The 18,212-nt window shown below is 37.3% G+C and overlaps 1 protein-coding gene across 1 annotated transcript in view; it reads right to left on the bottom strand.

Annotated features, from left to right (window-relative positions):
• Positions 1-395: 395 nt before the first annotated feature.
• The window catches only part of LOC108764447 (hemicentin-2), a 39,114-nt gene continuing 21,297 nt past the window's right edge, over positions 396-18,212 (bottom strand). The window contains exons 2-9 of the mRNA XM_018512710.1: positions 12,068-12,412; positions 8,215-8,529; positions 7,717-7,868; positions 7,478-7,622; positions 6,978-7,271; positions 6,237-6,626; positions 5,215-5,532; positions 396-1,326 (exon numbers count right to left, since the gene is read on the bottom strand). Of these exons, the coding sequence (XP_018368212.1) occupies positions 770-1,326; positions 5,215-5,532; positions 6,237-6,626; positions 6,978-7,271; positions 7,478-7,622; positions 7,717-7,868; positions 8,215-8,529; positions 12,068-12,412 (2,516 nt within the window). The 3' untranslated portion in view covers positions 396-769. The remainder of the gene's footprint in view (positions 1,327-5,214; positions 5,533-6,236; positions 6,627-6,977; positions 7,272-7,477; positions 7,623-7,716; positions 7,869-8,214; positions 8,530-12,067; positions 12,413-18,212) is intronic.

The raw sequence follows: 18,212 nt of genomic DNA, 5'->3' as shown, positions 1-18,212 counted from the left end.
CACCAACCTGTCAAACTGTCAGTGTGGCGGGCACGCGACGTACGCGAATGTCCAACGAATCCGTACACCGAACAACGCTCGACGTCGAGCGACGACGGACAATTTTTAGCTACGTCGAGGGGACTAATTAACTGAAATAAGTTGGAGTCATGGAAAATGAAATGTCGGAACTGTCTAGAAGTAATTAATTCCTTTTTAATACTTACCCCTTACTTCAGGACTTCCAATGAAAGCTCTAACAGCTAATGCTAATCTAATTGTTAATGAATATCGCGTGGAAAAGTAAGTAATAACAGCAAGAATATGCATTATTAAACAACAAGATTTATTATTCGTATATACAAACGTTTACATTTGACCATTTAATTAACCACGAAGCACAATAAAACATCCGTATAGACAAAACATTTACGCTCCTTCAAATATTCGCGGATAGTTCTTACGGAAAGGCTTCCGACGAGAGACAGAGGTGACAGGAAGTCTTTTTTTTTTTTACGGCGGAAAATTATTGTCTCTGTACACGCGCATATGATCGCGCCCTGGCGTCCCAAGTATCACGTTTTTTCTTAGAACGAAGCTAACGCATCTACCTCTTATAACTAGGTGAAAAACAAGAATAGGAATGTCGAGTCAATGTGTCGATCGGAAGGTGGGTCCTTAACGGTATTTATTGTCTATTTACAAGCGCCGTATAATCGCGTACGACGGTTTGGCGAGCATCGGAGGGTACTGACCCGAATAGCCGGGTGCAAAGACGTTATACCTCCGTCTATATACAACTTTCCTGTACACGCAGACTCCTCGTGTAGATATCGTGAGTGCGATGCACCGGCAAGGTGCTGGGCCGTATTGGGCTCAGGCTCTTCTCGCTCTTCTCCGCGTAACCGTTCGGATAGACCCAGGAGTCCTTGGCATGAAGCACCGACGAGGGCGACGGATAATCGAGGTCCTCGAGGCACCTGAAGTCCTTGGCTCTCTCGGACGGCTTGCTCGACGTATAACCCGGCTCGAAGATGTCCGGCCGTCTCTCGACGGTCTTGCTCGGTATCACGTCCGGATCGTCGTCCGGCACGTCGTCCGCGTTTATCTGCTCCTTCAAGTCGTCCCGGTGAGCCTCGTTTGTCGCCGCCGGCGCTGCCGGTCGGTCCTCCTTGCTCTCATACTGCATCGGCTCCGCCGCCCGTGCCTTCGTCGTCTGCGTCGGATGGTTTCGACGGTACAGGGTCAGCGTTATCCCGACGATCAGAATGCAAATGGCAGTTATACCGCCCGCGAAGCACGCCACCAGGAGGCTGTAATCGGTCGTCTCATCCGAGATCCCACGACCTGCGAAACGGGCGTAAAAAAAAATCATGACTCGCGCGTGAGAGGATTCGTTGTATTCTTCTAAAAATAACGAGCTCTTCGATCTTAAAATATAATATTGCTGGATTGTATAATAGCGTGACCTGTTTTTAAAAATAATAAATAAAATAGATAAATTCTCGCGAAGCTATAATAGATTCCAAGCAAGATTTAAACGTAAAAGAATTGGAATAATTTGAAAGAAACTGGATTTCTCCCTCTCGATAAAATGTTCGATATCTGCACGGAAAGAAAGAATTTTGCTGCCGTGGCAAACCGTCGCTGCTGCTGCTGCTGCACATTCGACGTGAGAGTGACCAATTTTACTAACCAATTATTCGATATTGCAGCAAAATTTGCGTTTTGTTAATAAAATAAAAAAGGTCTTGTTGCACATGCATGTGTATGCGAGTAAATTTGTTCGCGGAAAACAAATTTGCCGTTAAAGGAAATATAATTTGTAGCCAAAATAGCCAGAATAATCTGCTTCAAACAAATACATTTTGCTATTATTATAATATGTATTTAATAATTTCATGCTCTCTATACGCTCGATATAATAATTAACAAATATAAACATTAACATGATGATGCTGCAAGAAGTATTTTATCGATTTGATTGTTAATCAAATTTCTATCGCTTATTTAGAATGCTATTGCTATCGATCTGTAAATTTTATGTAAAAAGAAATAGCTCACTCTTAATCAATATAATACAAGTTTTTTCATACATTTTACACTTTTAATGACAAAAATGTTTATGTTCTAGACTTTCATTAAATACAAATAACCTAATAAATAACTAATTAAAAGAAAAAATAAGTACAATATCAAATAAAATCTTGAAATAATATGGAATATATAGTTCAATTGTGCATGCATGTCTCACCTCATATCTTAAATAAAATATATAATAATACTAAATTGTTTAAAAAATTGAAATTACTTATTATGTTTTCTGATCATTCGGCAGTTCAAAGTGATATATGTATAACGGACAGAATTTTCAAAAACTTGTCTGCACTTGTCCTAGCTTTTAACATGACAGATTGGACCTTCTAATGACTATTAAGAGCACAATTTAGCACAATAACCTCGCTCGCTTAAAATTTATGTACCAATGGGTAAAAGTATGTGCTTTATTAGCTTATCCAATGATGATATTACATCGATATTTAATTTATTACAGAAAAATTGATCCTTGTCATATTTCGAAATTTTTCTCTAAATGAGTATGTTTTAATACTTGCGAGATGAATACGGGCGCACACGTTATTGATCCATACAAATGTCAAGTTAGTTTTGGACTATCGACAATGCGCGTACAATTCGATAATTAAGCGGCAATCAGCCATATCGGATTAGTGCGTAACGACAGAACGAGATTTAGCTTTTTCTTTTTGGATTTCAGTAAATCGATTTCCATTAAACGGCAAATTTCGTATCGGCTATTCGTAAGAAACGTTTTATCCGCGCGCAGTTCGTTACAGCTCTTTACATTATATAAGACGAAAATTTACACGATAGGAAATCAGCGTGCAAATTTCAAAAGATACATCCGATAATAATGTCTATTAGCTCTGTTCTTAGTATCTCGAATGCAAGGAAATTAATCGAATAACTTGCGGAAAATATCTTGCGTTAATTATAACTTATCCGTTTCCTTTATGTCTATTTATTATGACAAATTCACGATTTATTAACTTGGAATATCGCGATATCTAATTTTGCCGGTTGCAGTACACTCATTGCAGGATTAATAGCCGACCGTTGCGCGCAAAACGTGTGATTTCCTAACATATATCCGTATATTCTTGACCGGCAAAGAACATTCGTCCTCATCAGGATAGACATCCGAACTGATGGCGACATCAACAGTAGCGTCCGACAGCGTTGTTCGTTCCAACGTGTCCAGTAAACGAGATTCGCTTTTTCCGTGTACTTATTGGATCACGAAGGAAACGCAGGCAGCTTTCGGAAGCAAAGATTAAGAGGAAGGTGGAGGATCGGATCCGCGGACGGAGATGGCCAGGCTCTTTAGAATTCAGAAAACGCCTTGGTTCGTTAGCCAACGAACGGTCTCCTCTTTTGTGTGTGCGCGTGTATGTGTGTTCATATATGTACATGTATAGCCACACATGCATATACACTGTGACGCGCATACACGCTCGTGAACGTACACGATCGAGAACGAAAGGCGGACGCGCGAATGCGATCGTCTGATTGTGAGTCTGTCATCCCGGAGTCTCGAAAGCTCCTTTCCCACCCCTCGCGCGTTCCTCCATTGCTATATCGTTAAGAGGCAGTATTTGCCACCCCAGCGGGAATAGGAGTAGTGGAAGCTACTTGGACGGGGGCCTAGCGTAATGTCTGAGAACGTTTGAGGGGCTTTGGTACGTTTCCCGATACGCGATAGTGGTGGTGGTACGCAGCGAGGATTCTGGATGAGCTTTGCTGGTCGCGGGATGTGCGCGTGCACACGCGTGCGTGTACACACGCACGTGGGACGCCGATATATACGGTTGCCACACGTTTGCGTTACCACACGGCGGAATCGTGCGCGAGCCAGCATGAATAACCCATGAGGATGGAAATTAAAGACGATAAATGCAGCTGAAATGAGGCGGTGGCGAGGAAAGGGACTTGGGCTTTATGGGATTTTAATTCAAGGTCCGCATGGCACAGCGTAATACTTAGGGGGTCGTCGCGGTACGGTCGCATTTTCTCAAAAGCAGCACCGAAATTCGCATAATTATATCAGGAAGTTTTGACGGTAGTTGTAGATTAGTAATGTTAACGCACGCTTTACCGTCGATGTAGATTAATATTTGATCAATCCGCCATGTCTCGTGCTTGATTACAGAAATGTCACGACAAGTCTTCGATTCCGACTACCGAATCCGATAAATAGATTGAATCCATGTCAGAATTTGAAAGTATCTATCGCCAAGATCGATAACTGAACTAGTGAAACGTTTATTAAATATTTTAGCACTATCAAGAGAATAAAATGCATTACTCTTGCTATTATTCTATCGCGCAATAGTAACGAAAAGGTCAATATATATGTGTACAACCGTGCAGCAGCTTAAATTTATGAAGCTGTAATAAGCGAGCAAGGAAAGATACATAGTAGAACTTTAAAATAGAATCGTAAATAAAACTGTAAATAGAATTATAAAACAGAATTTAAAATAGAGCTGAAAAGTTAAAAGGAAAGTCTGTATAGATAAACGATGCGAGACACGTCAAAAAGCAAGTTTTTTTTTGTAGCATTAAAAATATTTTAAGATCCCCAAATACGCATACAATTTCGAAAACAAACATTTACGATGTGCCGAAGTTACGTAACTCCAGTTCGATTCAATTACGAATCCCAGCTCAGCGTTTCAAAATTCTTTTCACTACGGTCGTTAGCGCTTTATTAACTCATCTCGTTATTATTTTGCCTCCAACGTTAAGATATTACGTAATCAAGATAGGAGGGCTAATCATGGCGGAAAACACTATCGACGTAATACAATCTACATACATTAAGACCGATAATATATAATAATAAATGGAAATTACACATGAGAAAGATACAGCGAAGGTATTTCCAAGAATAAACTCTCTCGAGACATTCCGCAATCTCGAGCGCAGCTTCATCGGGCTTGTGAATTTTGTCGGTGAAGGTTTATTCGTATTATCGTGCGGCGAACATTCGTTTAATCAGCTCGATCGCTTTAAGTAAATGTCGAAACATGTAATGCTGGTCTAGCTGTATAAACGTACCGTCCAGACGAGATCGCGGATACGAGATCGTTACTCCGGAATAATAATATCGTTAGAATCTTAAGCAGGTCTTTAAAAAAAAATAGTAAAACTCACCAGTGGTGTACATTGCTACTCCTTTCAATGTGACCGGTTCCAAAACAACGGGGTCGCTCCGACCTTTTGCGTTGACGGCATAAAGGTGAAGCCTATAATTCCGTCCTGGTTCTAAACCGGGGACTTCGAAAACTGGACCGGATGAGCCGGATCTATCGGTGTGATTCAGGTAGATGGTATTGACATGATAAACGTTCTCCTCGCTGTAGACCTCTAGCTCGTAATTAGTCAAGGGCAAACCACCGTCGAATCCCTCGGAGCACCTGACGATCAGCCAGTCTGCGTCCCTCGAGTCGGTGGCTTTAAAGTCTTCGTGACCTGTTTCACACAGACGCACACATAGCGAGGTGGTTAAGCCCGCTCCCGGAGGAAGAAAAACACTCGGACTCGCTAGACCTAATTGCTTCCCGGCGTGAGCGTCGTCGCGGCAAAGCACACTCGATAGCGTCGATTAGGGGTTTCAGACCGAATTAATTGGATAATAGTCTTAGACTTGCATAATAAACATATACCGGGAGACTGTAATTAGCAGTGCTGATCGAGAAATACTATTCTAAATAACTATAAATCTTCAGTCACGAACATAAATCTGTACGAATATGAAAGGCGACTTTTAAAATGAGTTATGTTTAAACGCTACAATGTTTGCTGAAATCCATACACAAATCTTAATTTAGTTAAAAATCGGAATGGATAAAATATTTTTCAACTTTTTATTCGTCTTATCCGAAAAAATTTTTTTAAATATTAAACACTCTGAAATTTAAATAATGATTTTTCGTAAATTATTTAATCGAATTAGGGGAAAGACGATCCTAATTCGAAGGTATTGATGATCGATAAAGAACTAATTTCACGGACGTTTTCACGGTTATCGCGTCTTCCAAGGGGAACAAGGAAACAAGCTGTTGAACGCAACAAGGGCATCGACCATAAGGTGTCAACCACGATGATGGCCTGGTGTAATGGCGCAGTTAGCAGGTCGTTGCGAGGGTTCCCGGGAACCCTCCTAGCTCGCTTACCCATTCGGTACGCGTAGGGTCCAGTGGACTGGAGGGCTGTACAGTTCTGCAAGGGGTAGGGCTTCCCGGCGACGATGATCTGAAAGAGACAGGGCGTCCTCTGCACCCCTATCCGATTTCTCGCCCAGCAGGCGACCGTGCCATAGTCCATGTCGTTCTCCGGTGTGTAATTCAGTCTGGAGCCGTGCCAGTGGTTCGTGATCAGACTGAGCGGTTTGACCTGCGCGTACTTCGTGGCTGGCACGCTCATCAACTCCCCAGAGTTGTTGAACGTCCAGTGGAAGGTCGTGGGCGGCGGTTTCGACTGTACACCGCAGACCAGCGAGATCGTTTCGTGCTTCAAGGCACCGACCACTTGGGTGGAAGAACCGTCCTTGCAGATCGGTGCGTCTGAAAATACGAGGGTGCCGGCTGGTAGATTCAATTTACCGCGGCGCACGCTCTCGCGCTCGTGAACGTCACGGTGAGAAAAATAAGGACCAACCATGAACCGTCGGCGGTTTTCAATTTCCATTCCTTACAGCAAACGTCGATAATTGACGCTTTTATGTAAACGCGATTTACTAGCACCCGACTCAATATATCGACAATGTTGTGATAAGAAAGTGAATGTATTAATAAAATTAGAATAATGATGTCGTTATACCAGAAGAGCTCGAGATGATGAATTAAAAACACTTCTGCTGAATTCTCAGTATCAGTTACGCGGATCGATTCGAATATGAAAAGAAATGTACTTACACATCACTTCGAGGGGTACTGGTCGACTTACGGATTTTCCTTCGACATTGGCTGCCATGCAAGAATATTCCCCGGCGGAGCTTTTCGTCACGCTTTGCAATACTAAGGAACGCCCACCGGGAAGAATAATCCCTGCAGTGGCGTTCTGGTGCAATTCCTTGCCGTCTTTGAACCAAAGTAGCTTGTAAGACCTTGGATTAGCTCGTACGTCGCACTCAAAGTAGACGTCGTCGCCCTCGTTTATATCGTTCGCCTTCAAACTGGAACCCAACTTAATGCTCACCACCGGTGCGTCTGAAAGCATTGGTAGCAAGAACTATCTCTCATTTTCTTATAATTTCTTATACGCGATCGCAATTAGAAAATTGTTGTTAAAAGAAAGAAGAAACATGAAACGTATCAAGATTTAAAATATTAATTTCAAGTCAAATTTTGGACACACACTAACAAAAGTTCTATGAGTTTAAAGTCAAATCATGAACATGAAGAAAATGACTTACAATACACCAATAAATGCCATTTGTCCTCCAAGGCACTATTAGGCACCACGGGATTTTCCGCCCTGCATGTCAGAAATTTTCCCTCGTCCTCGATAGTCGGCACGTAGCTTAGCACACTTCTCGTAACGTTCGGATTGTCTGCGAACTACGAAGAACTCAGAATCCATGCCATAACGACGTAGAAGCAAAGTCCTGTACGTCGAAAATGATAATCATCCGTTCGTAGAAGATATACTCACATTTCTAGCCATATGTTTGACTTGATGAGTCCCTTTCCACCAAGTGATTACCGCCTCCGGTCTAGAACCCGAACTGACACACTCGATCTCGTAAGTTCTTAATGCCGACAAATGAAATCGCTTATTCGTAATGTTGACCACGAGCGGCTTCACTGCGGTGAAGAATTATCCGATAATGAGTTTGATATAAAATATTCATCATAATATTTTAATTTTCTACTCTACTACATTATGCATTGCGTCAGTTTATTAATTTTAATAATAAATTTTTGGTGCAATTAGTGCAACGAGAACTAAATTAATTAAAATAAACACAAAATAATTAAAAATAAACACATTATTATATAAAGCTTTTTTTATCCACAAAGTTTTTTTTATTGAATTTAATATAATAAAAATGATAAAATAAGAAATTATTTTAAAAATTACTACAATTCGTAATTTATTTCTATAGATTTTATCCAATCAATATGAATCGAATATTTCGATTACACTCACGGTTCACATCCAATATGACCTCAGAGGTCAGGGGCATCATAAGTTGAGTATTGTTTGCCTTGCAAATTAACCTCGACCTCAGGAAGTCTCTGGTGACTTTCCGAATATCCAGTCGATTTATCGTTATATCATCGTGCTCCTGCGTATACGTATCGTCCAAGACTTCGTCGTCGAAATACCACGTGACCCTCGGTGGAGGTAAACCTCCGATCACCTCGCACAACAGGGACATTTCGCTTCCCTCGTTAAACGGTTGCAGTATTTTAGCCAGACTCCTGCTAGCGCCAGTATATATCACCGGTTTTTTCGGAGGCACTGTCAGCAAATTGAATTCCAATCATAGGAATTTATTTCCATGACATCGGCACGCGTTACGTGTCCGTTATATCAAATTATGTGCGCGATTTTCTTTGTTATCATTTCGTAATAAGATCGATTTCATTAATATACCTACACATGGTCTCCACATTACAATAATAATAATAATAATTGAAATTGTTCTTCAGTGTTGCTCTTGATAGTCAGAAATTGAATCGAATTAAAATATTTGAATCTGCGTAGCCAGACAGTGATATTAAATTTCCGTATCGCGAAATGGTACTTGCAACGGATAACACTCATGAAATGAAAATCAAGACATAACGGCCTGATTTTTTATTCTTTTTTTCTACACGCCAGTGACCTGAGATTAACACCTGTTGAGTCAGTACTATGATATTGAATTAATTGATTGAAAATTGTATTGTTAAAACGACCTTATAACTTAAACGCATCAAATCAACAACGATCCAAATCACAATGTTTATTCCTGTTGGAACTGATCCAACCGCATCTCCCGACTTCGTGACTTCATTTCGTCTCATAGCTTTATTTCCACATGACTATCCAATACCCGTTGCCCGCGGAAGGTTGAGCTTGAACGAATCAAACTATCTCTTCGATTTACTACTGTTTTCCGCGGTTACGCACCGCTCGCGTAAATCTCATCAACGGATATAATATAAAACGAATAAATCACGAATGAATAGAGATAACAGCCCATATGCGCCGTCTGATTAAAATCCCATGAAACACAATCTGTCCACCAATGTCACTCGATAAGCCACAATTTTGCATCATAAAATGTCATATTCCGACATAATAACAGATACATAATTGGAATAATAATGAAAAATTAATCCTATAAGAGAGAGCTTCCAGGATTGATCTTTTTTTTACATTATATGTAATTTTGTTTGCTTTTTAAAATTATTAATTAATTGTGCTCTATTATGTTTGTATAAAATATGTTTTGTATCAAAATTTGTTTAGAAGAATAGCAGATATAAATACTGCCTCTTATATTCATGCACAGTATTTATTGTATTACAATCAATGTTTCAGTTAATTATAATGCTTATTCTCAATTTTTTAATTTAATTTTTTAAAATTATTTTTATATAATTCTAAATTATATATATATTTAGAGAATTTTCTATTTGTATAAAGATTTCAAGTTACCCGGAGAGAACGATTTTGCTAAAGTATCTAAAAATTTAGTTAGACACAGATTTAACAATAATTTTATTGAATTATCAAAATAACCATATATTAAACTCAAACATGATGAACAGTGCTGCATGACATTTTAACATTTTAGCAATCGATTTAAGTATCATTCATAATTATTTTAGTAATTCAATAATAGTCAGATTCCCAATAAAATTATTTTGAGATGTATATATTTTATATATTTTTAAATATATAAATTATATTTTAAATATTATATTTTTAAATATTTCTAGATACTTCAGCAAAATTGTTTTTCCCATGTCATAAATTTTGTTCTATTTTTAATCTTCATATATATCTTTGTCTACGATAAATGGAAAAAGTTTAATAATAAATAATATGTTAATAACTTTCGAAATTTCAATAAATATATATCAAACAAGGCTATGAGAGTACGGCGCGGTAATTGGTGCGCAAATAATTAGTTAAAAACCAATAATGATCATATTTTACATAAATGTATTTAAGAAAATACCTATGTTCGCAAAATTCGTTCGTTTCGGCCAACACTTTGGGCCATCCTCAGCGCAATACATACAAGTTTCACACAATCCAACATAAAGATTTCCTTGCAAACTCAGCCACAGATCGAGTACCCGCTCTGATGTAAGTTTATATCCAATCAATTTGTTACCATGACAAAGATGTAATGTAAAATTACATATTCTACGATGAATTTAATCTTATTGGATAAGTTCAATATTCAAATCAAAAGAAATAATCACAAAGAAAAAAAACCCTTTTTTTTATACACATAAAAAACTCACCTGCAGGTAAGAATGCAAGAAAAAATTCCTTATATATAACAATGATTAATCTTATTAACAAAGTAAATGTGGAATTAAATCACGAAGATGTTATCGCGTTATGAAAGTCAGAATTGTTAAGAAATAGCATACATGATGTACATGTCACCGTATTGTATCAACAAATAGGAAGGAGAAAACTAAAGCCTAAATTACATGTAATAAACTCGATATAATATTGAAAACAACATCAAAATGAAAAATGTAATACATTGGTAACTCAAAGATTGTTAATAATATCCAAATACGCATTATTTAAGTAATCAGTATCAGATTGCAAATTCAAGCTATTTTTTTTGTAACTTAATGTAAATCATTTCGGAAGTCAGACGTTTGCTCAAAAATCTCTCTGTATGCAAAATTCTAACATTCGACCAATCAAATTCATGATTATACTCCAATCTATGTCCTGTAATAACCGATTGTGTGATCGTGTTTCTATTGATATGGTTTTTATGTTCAAAAATCCTAGTTTGTAATTTTCTACCTATTTGACCGACATAGGTAGCATCGCAATCATTACACGCAATCTGATACACAACGTCTCTTTTTGAGTTAATCGGAATTATATCTTTGTGAACCTTAATAGATCTATTCAATTTATTAAGACTATAAAAAGATAATCTGATGTTCAGATCATTAACAATATTCATAAATTTGTCAGAAATTAACGGAATGTAAGGCAAAGTAATCCACGGTTTAATTTCGTCCATTGTGTCATTAGAATTCACATCGTTCTGTTTCTTCGTTTGATTATAAAAGAGTGATTTTAGATATAAATTAATTGTCTTGAAAATAAAATTTAACGGATAATCATTATTTAGTAACGTATCAATCACAAAAAGAATATTTTTCTGATGGAATCTCGGATGCGATAAGAAAAAAACCCAGTCTATCATTCCAAAAACCACCCCTCTCTTTTGTGACAACGGATGTGAAGACAAAAAATTCAAGTATCTCCCCGAAAAGATTGGTTTATGAAACCAATCAAATTCAAGATACTCATTATTAATAATGATGTTAACATCTAAAAAATTTAAAGATTTATCTCCAATCTCAATAGAAAATTGCAATTTATTATGGAATGAATTAAAAACATCCAAAATCTCATCCACCGCATCCGATGGCACAGCCGTAGCAATGTCAACGTATCTGACATAGAATGGCAATGAAAATCTTAGAATCTAGATTGATTTTTAACTAATTATTTGCGCACCACGCCGTACTCTCATAGCCTTGTTTGATATATATTTATTGAAGTTTAATAATGTTTATAAATATCATGTTACTCTAAATAAATTGCTCTGTTGAGAGAGAGTATTAATAAGATTTAATAAAATCTAAAATTGCTTTATAGAACTAAATTTGAAATTATCAATATCTTAGACAGAAACGTTTTTAGAATAATAATTGTGATAGCGATATTACTTATAGCGATATATATACACACGTACAATATGTAGAAATAGAAATTCCCAGTTTCCATTAGAACTCACCTATGACCGTAAGATTAATCTTCTGATTCTTCGTGGGACTATTCTTAAAATCCACTCTGCATCTGTATACACCTCCGTCTGTGGACTCCAAAGGATCTATCTCCAGCTCGGCGGGCTTTACGTCCGTCTTCATAACTGCCCTTTCACCGAACACATACGGATCCGACCAAAGCCTCGCCTGAGCTATCTGCCTCCCTCGAGCATCCACGCTGTATATCGGTTCGCCATCCTTTTCATCTTTGTACCAAAATACCATGATGACCGTCCCATCTTTAATCGGCGGATCGATGTCGCAGGGTATCTTAGCTTTGAAACCGGCTACTGCACTAACGTCTGATATAGGCACTGAAAAGTACGGGGGAGGGACAAAATTACCCTTGCGAAAAGGATATGGTTCTTCGTATCTTTATATTATATCTTTAATTATATATATAATTTAAAAAAAAAAGATATATACATATATTAAATTTTTAAACATCTATTTATTTCAAGATCTTTGTATTATTCTTCATATACGTATATCTCTTAAGATCTTTATATTTTGACGATTTTCCCACACACAAGCCTTTTATAACTCTCCATAATAATTGGATTAATTAATATTCTTTAGGCAATGAAACTAATTCTTATTACGTTATAGATGTATTTTTCACAATATTGTATTGCAAACACCATGCGCAACACAATTCTTCAACGAGAAACATGCGTATTCACATTGTGTTTCTATAGCTACGCTAACGGGTCCCGTATCCAGTAGGTATATAACAACACTGCCTACTATCGTACGTTTTCTCACTGAGACCGCAAATTTGGAGTTTTAGTCAGTCACCGTCGGCGCCGATCGAATTACTGTAAATTGGTCGAACGTTCCCGAGCCGACCAAACCCGGGATGAACCAGAGACAGAAAGCATGTACGCGCGCGTGTGGTCGTGCATAGAAACAAACGCGGGGCGCGCGTTCATCGAACGGGGCTGCACGATCGGGTGAACCCAATTAATCGGTCTACTTGCCGATTTATAACGGCGCCGACCGCCGGGTGCGATTTTATTGGCTTTCATAGCCGTCTCATCCATCGTTCTGGCGTCTAACGCCCGACCAGCCGACCATGGCGGTCTCATTATCTTTTCCTTCGTTGATCTTAGATGTAATGGATACCAAGAGAGTTACCTTCGAAACGAGCATCCGTCGCTACCGTCGCTACCGGCCACCAAAGATTAATTGAGCGCAAACGCGGCTGACGTGTATCGGCTTTTTCCACTGCTACACTCAATGCTGAGCACGGCGTGAAAAGAAAAACGCAGCTCGGGATAGCCGCATAATCTATAGGTTTTTTGATAATGTTAAATTTGATTTATCTAATGATTGCAGAGAAGACGGTTTTAAAAAAGAATTTTGTTACACATGGTTCGATTCGATAATTATTTAATTCAACTACATGTTAAATGTACTTAATAATCGTTAAAGAGATTATTTCTTGTTCGATACGGGTCTTATCGAGTGCAGGTGTTCGCTGAAGTTATTTCGGTTACTCTTTAATAAGATCCTTAAATGAGATCTCGATTTTATCAGGTTGCTTTTCGCGTTAATGAAGTGAACTGCAACGTTTTCACAAAACGTTGGCGTCCATATTTTAATATCGAGAGAGAGAGAGAGAGAGAAATGGATAAAGAGAGGGCCACCGATGACTCTCGCATAACGACGACCCGAATCTCGCGCGCATTCAAATTCTGCGTTGACGTGAGCTCTGAGATTCATCACGGACGATGGCGGTGTTAATGATACGATGTAATTAATGCCAGGTGATGAATGGCCGTACGCACGAAGTAACTCGTTAACAAACGGCAATGAGCACGTGGCCGCGCTTTCGCACCTTTGCGCTCCACTGATACGTGGCTCTGAATATTCACACGTTGACGCGTTTGCATATCCGTGCATCACTGAAGTTATGCTCCGGGTGAAAATTGCGCGAGATAGCGATTGCGTTATCGGGAATAGGATGCACCACGTAAACATTTACAAAGAGCAAACCAAGATATACAATATATATACATACATACACACACATATATATATATATATATGCAGTAACATCGCATGAAATGTTGTAATTTTCGATTGAACACGGCATGACTGCGCCGAATGGATTTTATAAAAATTATTTAAAAAGCGACGTGACAAGTTCAATATTTAAAAATCATATCGAATCCACGACATTAACGATCAAACATTACGAAAATAATCGGTTGCGAACATACCGATTAAATGTTACGAAAGGTGGGAAGGGAGTCGTTAATGCTGCAATTAAAATGTTAATAGCACCGGCGAGTCCTATTACCTCGTTAAATCCTCCCATGAACCTCGTAAATTGATGACTTAGACAATGAACCATCGACAGACATGGGGTACGCAGACGCTTACGTATTCTGTATGCGTATATACGAGTGCACGTACGTGCGCCTGTCCACGGTATGAGTGTGCGGTTGTGCTCTCACACGCGCCACGTGTATCGCGTTTACTTGAGAGCGTGGCGAATATCCGTTTCTCGGGTAACGCGGGACGCATACGTATCCGCCGACACGACGATCCCGGAGTAATTATTCAAAGCAAACACGAACGCCGTCGTGGATCGGTAATACACCGCATTACCCGCGCCCATGTATACATGGAACCGCGAATACAGATTTAAACATGTTATACGATGTGAAGAGTGGATGCGAAGTAATGTACTGATTGGTGACGTATTCATTGGTGGATGGATCGAGTTTACTGACATCGCTCTGTGAATACTAATATAAATTTATAGCAGATTCGCGTGATCGTTGACGTCCCGGTATGCATTAATAATTGTGTTTTAATAACTATACCAAGAGAACGCAATAATGAACGTATGTTGCAAAAAGTTTTAATATTCTAGTAATCGCAGCTTGAGCTAAGATAAATGTATTAGTTAGTGGGCATAATCCAATTATCGGACGAAATTACAAAAATTTTTAATATTAAGTTTTTAATAATGTGTATGATTTTAAATAAATTCGTCTTATTAAATTGTTATGAACAACGAATTTATTTAGAGGCATGCGTATCATTAAAAGCTTAATATTAAAAATTTTTGTCTCATCCAATATAATTGGATCACATCCATTATAACTGTCCACTGACCGGTATATTTACTTTATATAATCATTTTGATAGCTTAATTCTTTTTAGATTTGTATCTAGCTATATTTTTAGAAATTTTAGTAAAATTATTTTTTCCATCTATTTGTTGATACAACTGCAACGGTTGAAATGCAACGAGATGTTATTTCAGTAATATTTTGCTATTATCGTAAACTATCATAGCATTTCTTTCTTTTTATGTGCTCGAATGCATCATGATATTGATGTTTTCATCAACTATTTTCTAATAGGCAAAAATTCAATTTGCGCTGCAGCCATTCGCTAGCTTGAAAGTGCGAGCCTCGTAATTTGATCAAAGCACCGCTGTAAACATCGTAGATGCGCAAACGTGGATGCGACTTGTTTTCTGTAGACTCAGGCATCGTTGACAAACCGACGAATTTCAGCCAAACATACGGAAAGTAGAAACCAGCACATCCGGGAAGCAATAAAAAGAAGACAGGTAGATAGCGATTGAAAGACGAACTGGCGTTCGAGTTGCGGAAATTGCAGAGTATTTCGCATATTTTTATACACATACATCGCGCTGAATGTAGGGAGACTGGAATGGAATGGAATTTCCAGTCTATATACAATAGATATTTCTTAAACGATTTTCGTCGTAGCTTAAAGTTGAACGTGTGTTTTAATTACCAATAAGAATTATCAAGTTAAAACTATTAATTTCCAAACTAACAATCACACCGTTACGTATTCTCTTAAATCCATAAAGAACGAATGGTCGTTACTTTCGCGCACGAACGCCGTCGTACAAATACGAGGTGCAACTTTCTTGCCAAGGTAAAGAATGCACTGAGAAAACTTTGACAAAATGCTCTTTACGTACTTTCCCAGTCGCCGCGAAAGGAGGAAAAGATGGAAACAGGACATTGAACGAATATTCCATTTTTCAATAGGGAATCGTCAGTTACCTTTTTTTATCCTGAGCACATTACCAATTGTTGACCCAGTTTCGGCATATAAATAGTACACTGTAAAAAATATCGATATAAATTTAACATCATAAGGTGCCCCAGTGTCTATATAATTCTCATCGTGTCAGTGTTAATATTAACACTAACATGGTATTTATAACTCCTAACTCGATAGTCAGATCTTATATTTAAGACCGTCTTAAGCCTTGAGGTGTCATGAACCAATCAGAGGACCGCATTAGCGTTTTAAGACATTACTTAAGACAGTCTTGAAATAAGAACCAACTATCAATATCGGCCCTAGTATCTATTTTAATATCATGACATGGATTTAGTGTCCCTGTTAAATCCACTTCATGTTGGTGTTAATATTAGCAAGATGTCTCAAATTTCGTGACTCAAAATACTATAGCAAAAAATTCTCAAAAAATTAAATAAAAAGTTTATTGTAAATTTTTATTTTAAGCAGTAATTTTTAATATGGATTTCAATATAACTAATTACAGACTATATTTAGATAGCCACCTGTCTATGAGTTGCGCGCAGTAGTATTAGTGATGAATGCTAATGAGCGTTCATTAATACTCAAAGGTGATTATTTAATCGTATCTGTAATTGATCACATTTAAATCCTTATATTTCCGAAGTTATTGATTAAAATAAAAATTTATAAACAATTTTTTACTTAATTTTTCGAAAATTATTTTGCTATAGTACAATATTTTGAGTCTCGAATTTTGGGACACCCTGTATAGACGCCGTATGGTTCTAGACAGACCACAGAGTCATAACTAAATCATAATGATATCACAGGAAGTCATCATAATGTCATTTGATGCTTATAAGTGATATTATACATAGATATTTGTTAACTTAACTAGAAGATGATGATAATCTATAAACTCGATCTCCATTTGTTTATAAAAAAAATTATATCCCCAGTATTGGGCAAATATTGGTTCAACAATATTCGGTCAATATTAGGGATACAATTTTTTTAATAAAAAATTTCGTCAATATTGGGTAAAAATTAAATCCCCTATATTGGTCCAATATTGTTGGACCAATTACATAAAGTCACGATGGTGTCCTTATGATATTATTGTAACTTTCTTCTGTGTTTTACTTGAGATGTTAAATCCACACCATCGGTATTTTTTAGAGTGTATGTAAACGCGATAAACAAATGTAAACATGTAGACTTCTTGAAAAAATTAAATAAAACTTCTTAATTTATTTATAGACATTTAGTGGAATACAAATTCCATGTAATCACATATGTACATCAATGATGAAGACAATCTATCAGTTTAAAGTCTGGCTCTCGTAGTTTTAATCCGTTTTTTCTTTTTTAGGACAGGTCTGTGGATCTGTCCAATTTGAATTCCGAAGTCAAAATGTAAAATCATCGATGTAAAAAAATTCAAAATGGATAAGATTTCAAGGACTGTAAAGTATTGATAAGCGTCGCTCAGACGCATATCAACACTTTACAATCCCCACAGTCCTACCCTCATCGATATTTTTGCGTCGATAGCTTTTCGTTTTGGCTCCGGAACTCAAATTGGACAGGCCCGTTCTAGAAGAATAAATAATTATCTTTAAACTTTTAAAAGTGGCTTAAAAATACAAAATATAAGCAATAAGGAGCATACAACCATGACATTAGATGTTTTTAGCGAAAGTCATATATTTCAATTTATAATAAGAAAAAGTAGACGGTTTTTGACAATTATAAAAAGCCTACTAATTCTGGCAAATATTCAAATTTTTTTCAAATCCTTTAGAACACAAAAAGGGCGTTGTAATTGGACAGTTGGACAGAGTCTTATTCCTCTCCCATCCTAAATTTCATGAGATAAATATCATTTCATTAATTAATATTTTTCGAAAAAATGAATACCTATTGGATTTCTTGTTCTCAACTATGAATAACAGGATTAAAGCGTTGTTTTTTTTTTTTAATAATTTTGATAATATCAAGGATCATAAAGATAGTGCCATCTCTGATTCCACTGATAATACTAAAAAATTTTTTACCTGTGGCGAC

The sequence above is a fragment of the Trachymyrmex cornetzi genome, unplaced genomic scaffold (genome assembly GCF_001594075.2).
Source record: "Trachymyrmex cornetzi isolate Tcor2-1 unplaced genomic scaffold, Tcor1.1 scaffold422, whole genome shotgun sequence".
Taxonomy (NCBI): Eukaryota; Metazoa; Arthropoda; class Insecta; order Hymenoptera; family Formicidae; genus Trachymyrmex; species Trachymyrmex cornetzi.
The sequence above is the reverse complement of the archived record's forward strand: the minus strand, read 5'-3'. Positions and strand labels throughout refer to the sequence as shown.